Raw genomic sequence first — 6,757 nt, forward strand, 5'->3', positions numbered from 1 at the left:
TCTACCAATAATATGAAATAGTATTTCATCCATTCACAATAATAGCTCTCTCTAACTCTATCACATCCTGTAAGCTAGCTTTGATAGCTGTGAGACTGAACACTGTATAACCCTATGAAGAATTCTGGTTAAATTGGTGGAATTACTTGCAGTAGTAATTTTAGGATGTGCATGACATGTATGAATAAAACCATATGGGATTATTTTAAAGTTATTTTCATGCTAAGCCATCTCCAACACCTTCTTTGCTCCCAACATTTTTAGTTTTGCACTTTTTGGCTATGAAAGTTATTTTTCAATTGGCTTAGAGCCACATACTTTTACATTTTGCAAACATTTGAGCATTTGCTTAATTCTACCTAGTGACAAAATCTCTTATACACTGACTAACAGGGTAAAAGCATTTATAAGATTTGGTCCTTATTTGCCTTTCAGGAAATCCTTCACAGTCCTCCAAATACTTCAAGCAGCCCTTTTATTGAGCAAACTATGCCTGCAAGGCTACAAAGGAAGCCCAAAATAAAAACAGAGATATCTGCACATTTGTCTAAGAAGGACAGTTTTTTCCATTTAAGTTTTAAATGGAAGACAGAAGGAAGAAGAAAAGTCATAGCAGCACCAGTTATGCTGCCTGATAAACCCATCAACAGGGCAAAATGTGGTATGAACATGGCCATCAGCAGAGTTAACAAGAGAAATGAGCCTCTTACACTCAGAGCCAGTAGTGGAGATCTGTAATTGGAATGGTTGCCTTTAGAAATACAAGAATACACAATTTCTGTGGCTGCAAAAAAGGGCAAGGGGTAAGAAAGAAGAGCCTTGGTTAAGAGACATAAATTCACTAGGGTTTCAAGAAATGATGGCAGGTTGTCAGTAATAACTTCCTTTGTCTCTTCACCCCAGGTCAAGAAAGCAGTCAGTGCAAATGTTGTTTTCAAGACACAGGCAAAAAAGTGAGTCCAATTCAGCATGCACCTAAATTCCTCTGGGTTTTTCATGTTACCTTCAAGTGTGGGAAGAAATATTTGTGAAGTGTAACTGAAAATGATCACCCCCACGGAGACCAAGAAGTCCTCAAACTCAGTGGAGAGTCTGAATTTTGCCCAGGACCACTGATGTATTTGTGTGAGACAGTAAGTCATCACCACAAGGATGATAACAAAATGAACCAAGGAGCACAGCTGGCTGAGTTTGGAAACAATTTTGAGAGTTCTGATAAATACACAAGGCAACAGCATAACAAATGCAATTACAGACCAAGTTTTCTCAGTCACTTGTACATATGGAAAGCTATGTGACAGCAAGTTCCCACTAACAACCAGATACAAAATACATGTCATGATCAGTTCCACTACTTGGGTCACATTGACAACTATGCCACCTAGTCTGGGACACAGCTTTTTGCAGCAGGCATTCGCAATATCTTCATATGTGTCTCTCACTCTTATCAGTCGCCCATCTTCATTTTCTTCATACAAGCAAGCGATTAGAATTTTGCCTGTGTAACAGCATAATGCTGCAGCCAAGACAATAAGAAGTAGGCCACTGTATCCACTGTGGAGAAGAGCATACGGCAGTCCTAGGACAAATATTCCCTGAAGAGGAAAAAGAGAAAGAAAAGATAGCACAAAATCCCTGAGGCAAAATGTTTACTAGAAGCTGCACTCCCAAACCTGTCCTCCATTGAACAATACTTTCACCTAGCTGCATGGCGTAAGTACTGCTACGTTCAGCTAAGTAAGGAACAATCATGAGAAATGTGTTTATTTATGATAAATGAAATTATCAGCAAAATAACTGCTCCAATTGACACACACATAACGATAAGCTGGGAAAAAGGTAATGTGACTGAATGATAGTCAGGTTTCTAGTTAATATTTAACGCTGATGTGATTAGAAGAACATTTTAGAAGGTTCATAGTTAGTTATTCAGTCAACATGCATATTAATGAAACAGGTTCAATGTCAGTAAAATTAAGCAACTGTAGCATCATCTGCACAAGTTTCATTCCAATTAAAAATAGCAGTGTAGATATATCCAGTAATGACAATTCTCTTCATTCCAAAAATTGTTAACAGACCTCTGGAGAGAAAATCGCATTAGAGTGCATCAGACTATGCTTGTGTTTCCTTTGCAGCTTCCATTTTCCTCATGTGGCCTTTGCTCTTGCTAAGTCCACTGCTAAAGTGATTCTTCTCACAGCTGAGATTCTAGACTGTGCAAACTTATTTACTTGTTTAAAAATGCATGCAAAACAAATAGGCATTCTTTTCTCTAAACACTTTCTGAAAGGAACTGAGTTTTACTTGTTTTAGGCAGTAAAAGAAAAAAGTGGCATTTTAGTTTCACAGAACATTCTGTGCACTTCTTTGTCTTTTTCCCTCTTTCTTCTCTGTATGAAAGGACAAATTACACTTTTATGTGGTTTCATTTCCATCAGCACAAAACCAACAAAACCCTTGAACAATAGTTATTAATAAAAAGATCCAGTTTAAGAAAGATATTTCTGTGACAATTCTCTTTTATGTTACAAAACTGAAATTAAACAATGCACATTAGCCAGACTGGTCAGGTGTTTTTATTCATGATGTCTGAAAAAGGTAGGGAGGAAACAAAATACAGTTAACTAGTTCTACAGAATTTTTATTTCAACATTTCTTACAGCACCGACGACATGATGAAATAATGAGCATTTGTGTTCATGTTTGCTATTCTCACCTTCTTGCAAAGGATGACTTGATTTGGATCAAACCCATCTAGACTCTTTTCTGACCTAACCTGAGCAAGCCCATCGGCTCATCAAAACCCACAAATCCCCAGCAGAAACAGGCCTCCTCTCAGAAGGGGCAAATCCCTCTTTTCTCACATCCTGAGTGGGTAGTTGACTGCTTTCAGGAGCCAAAGCAGAAGAAGTGAGTTTAATGGTCTAAATCTTTATTTCAGACTTTTCCACCCTCATTCGTGACTATGAGGCCATGTCGGGACCAGAGTTTCAGGCATGCCTCTGCCTTTGGCCTTTTCTATCAACTCCCTCAGATTTTATACTCATCTGACAGTTTCTGTGAGGGCAATCTAGGAGCTCATCAAGAAGGCAGATGCCTGTCTCAGCTTTGTAGGTCTTATACCTAGCACCCCATTTCTAAGTGATACAAGTACTTCCAAGCCTGATCCATAAGGAGGGCTCTGAAAAGAGACAATTTTTCGAACACTAAATAATCATCAATGTATAAAAAGTATTCTCCTTCTCTTCCAGCCACAAAATAGCAGTTCTTTTTGGGCAGATTGTGGGGTGAGTCTCAGCCAGAAAAGGAAGATTAGAAATCCTTAAATAGGAACTGTGTTTTTTCTCTAAGTCAATGAGAAAAATGGAGCGTCCATCATATGAATGAGCTGCAATGCCTAATTCACCAGTCTTTACTCTAGATGCAAATAGATTCAGCTTTCAGCAGAATTAGAACTGGAAGAATCATATTAAATACACTCCTGGGTACATTTTGGTTAAAAAAGTCGATGCCTTTACATGTTGAAACAGATGTACCTCAGTTATTACTGATATATTAAAAAAGTTACTGACTAGAAACCTTTTTGATTGTTTTCAATGACTTTATTTGTAGCATTGGTTTTGTATAAGTCACAGATGCAATCTCATTTAGGAGATGGGACTTTCAACTACACAGCTTGTGGTACTTAGTCACCCAAATCTCTCCACTCAATGTCTTAGCTCCATTATAATGCAAGTCTCATGACCCAATTAGTTTGCAGTGTAATTAGCATTTCTTTTGTACATGAACCTCACAGAAGTGTTTAAAATACTACCATTTCTTCCATCTAACTGTCTACTTTCTTCAGAAGACTAGATATCTGGCTGTATGCAGGATGCAGGTAGTGCACATGTAATGGTAGCTTTTGATATCATGACATTTTTAATTGTGGCTTTTGCTGACTGGCAAGTTAGATAGCTGCCTAAAGAACTGAGCTTGGTTTCTTTCCTATGAAAACAATCCTTGGGGAATATTTACATAATGGATTGAGTTTAAAAGCATCACAAATAAACCAAGCCTATGAAAAAATCAGGAAGATAAAGCCACAGAGTCATCTTCCTTATTAACCTAAGAACAATGATGTTTTCTCAGTCCCTTGCAGTTCGTACCAAGCTTATCTCATTTGTTCCATACTCACAACATTATTATTTTGCTGCTTAACCTGCAATTGGGAGTTCAAGCAGTGTCTGCTGACCCGAAGGGTCACTGTCTAATTAAACTGCAGGTAAGTGTCAGCACACGCCTTACCCACACAATGGCTTGCCCCCTGCTGAATTTAGTCTATTAACGTTTTTATGACTAGCCTCAACCTAAACCAGAGCAGAAGACTTTGAGAGATGTTATCACTTTAGACAGCCATTTACAGTCCTCCCCACAGGTATACGCTTTTCCATGCTTAATTGTTAGTTTAATCAGACTAGAACATAATTCTGACCTCTAACGTCTCTTTGCTGTTGTTTATAACAAAGAATTTAATTCAGTACCTAACACAGACCACAGGATGATAGTGATGGGGGGATTTGGGTTGATTTCTTCTTCATGTTGTGAATTCATACTGTGTTACACAAACCCATTTTTGCTATTCTTTCTTAGAATTATCTATCAGTGGTTGCCTATTTCAAAGTTTAGAGTTTAGAATTTCCAAGTTGAACATTTCTACAGAAACTGTAAGTTTTCCATTCAGCTGATGTCTTTGACTTTTTTTTTTTTTCCCAGAGATGGTAAGCTTTAGCTCTCTGTTATTAATAGAAAGCAAACGTTGTGGACAAAAGTGGTTTTGCAGTTTTTTGGATATAGAACATGGTTACTAGAGAGAAATGGGAGAACACTGAACATGCCAATAGAGTAAGTATGCATGTGGTGAAGTGACAGTGCTTTTCCTGCCTTGCCAGAAACCTTTTTTCCTTTAAAAGAAAAGAAATCCCTAAAGACGAAGTTTTGTGTACCAGCACATTGTCAATTTTCTACAAAATAGCCAAAAATGTAAGTGATGGCCAGAAGAATGCGAAGAACAAAGGTCACCTTGTAGACTTCAAAACTTGTTTTGTGTTTGATCTCCTGTTCTTACCTCTCCAAAAGCAATACTTTCTGTTTGGACAATTTCCTGAACATTATCAAGTTTAAATAGTGTAGTTTAGAAAAGATATCTTTAATAATTTCTTGGTTTGCTATGTAATATAACAGGTATAGGCATCATTCTGTGTTCTCTAGTTTGCAGCAACCTTAAAGCATTGCTTAAAGTGACTTAAATGTGGAAAATTCCTCCTCCATAAAGAAATCCTTTCATGGATACTGCTGAAGGTGGCTTTGGTGCCTCTCTCATGAGAAGTGAGTGCTCAGAGAATGCAGACAGAACATGACAATATTTCACTGATTCCTTGCTAGTCGAACAGGGACTCAGGTAATTTCTGCACCATTTGTCAATGCCTAATTGGTCCAGCATGGCCCCAGCACTTGCTTTTATTGAGTCTTCGGATCCCGTGTTCTCATGTTTGAATTATGGCACAGAGGACCTTAGCTGTGAGGCATCAATTAAAAATGAGCAGCTAAAGGAACTGTACCCTAAATTGCCTCCCAGCTCCTAGTGTTCTGTCTGGGAAGTGTTCCTGCTTGAGTGGTTTTATTTCCAACTGTTCTAGAGCAAAGTCAAATAAGTTAGCTCTAAATATGCTGCTTTAAGGTGGTCTGTTTACAAAATAGGATAGCACAGGGAATAAGCTTTCACACAGCTGGGAACAGCAGAGAGGGAGTTTTTGAAACAGTCCTCTGTTATGGAACAGGTTGAGTGGTTGCATTATTTGCCATCACTCCATCCACCCCGTCTAGGAAGGGAACACAGCTTGCCTAGCAGACTGCATCTTCCCTTGTCTCCTAAGACATTTGCAAGACTTGAGTGTGTTCACTTCAGGATGGAAGTGGACAGTTTTTTGTCAATGACTGAATACATGTGCCTGGATGGAGGTCCTTGTCAAACACTCAGAGCAGACTTAGCCATAGGCAGCTGGGCCAAGGAAGAAGGAAGACCCGAGGGCTCAGCTGGTGATCAGACTTTGAAGAAATAGCAAGTATAAGAGTGGAAAGGGCATATAGGAAAAGGTCAGGCTCAGCTAGCAGCTATCCATTCGCCTTGTCAGAATACCCCCATGTGGAAGCATCCAGGTATGACAGGTACCACCAGGAAGCACTAATCCACCTGCAACACATAACATGCAGAACAAGATAACATCTGCACTTGAAAAATATTTTTTTGATGGTTTGGCTGCAATATTTGAAATTCATGTGTGTCTCCTACACTAGCAAGGCTGGCTGCTTATTTAAAAGTGCTTGACATCTGGATCAGTGCTGAATGCAAAAAATGGACTTTCTGCTGTCATACCACCATCATACTCCTTCACCCCAGGGCAAGCACCTCCCCAGGGAATAGAATGTGTTTAGAAAAATGGATAAATGAACACAACCAAGCACTCTGAGAAAAATACCAAAATTCCTTAAATGTAGTTTTAAGACTTTTTAGTCCCAAATAAAATGTTTCATTTCATAGATTGTTTTAACCTGAAATATGACATTTTGAAAAAGCAAATCAGATTGAAAGGTAAGTAAAAAGTAGAGAAGATCAAATCACAGTCAGAGCTGAGACATGCTAAAAGACAATGAAATAAAATGGAGTGAAAAGTAATCCTAAAAAGAAAAAAAAAAGAGAAAATTATTTCATCTT

At 38.4% G+C, this 6,757-nt stretch overlaps 1 protein-coding gene across 1 annotated transcript in view; it reads right to left on the bottom strand.

Moving 5' to 3' along the window:
• Positions 1–443: 443 nt before the first annotated feature.
• Positions 444–6,757, bottom strand: part of LOC103803042 (vesicular inhibitory amino acid transporter-like) — a 24,884-nt gene continuing 18,570 nt past the window's right edge. Inside the window, exon 2 of the mRNA XM_009075576.1 lies at positions 444–1,595. Within this exon, the coding sequence (XP_009073824.1) occupies positions 444–1,595 (1,152 nt within the window). The remainder of the gene's footprint in view (positions 1,596–6,757) is intronic.

This window comes from Acanthisitta chloris, unplaced genomic scaffold, assembly GCF_000695815.1.
Source record: "Acanthisitta chloris isolate BGI_N310 unplaced genomic scaffold, ASM69581v1 scaffold155, whole genome shotgun sequence".
NCBI lineage: Eukaryota > Metazoa > Chordata > Aves > Passeriformes > Acanthisittidae > Acanthisitta > Acanthisitta chloris.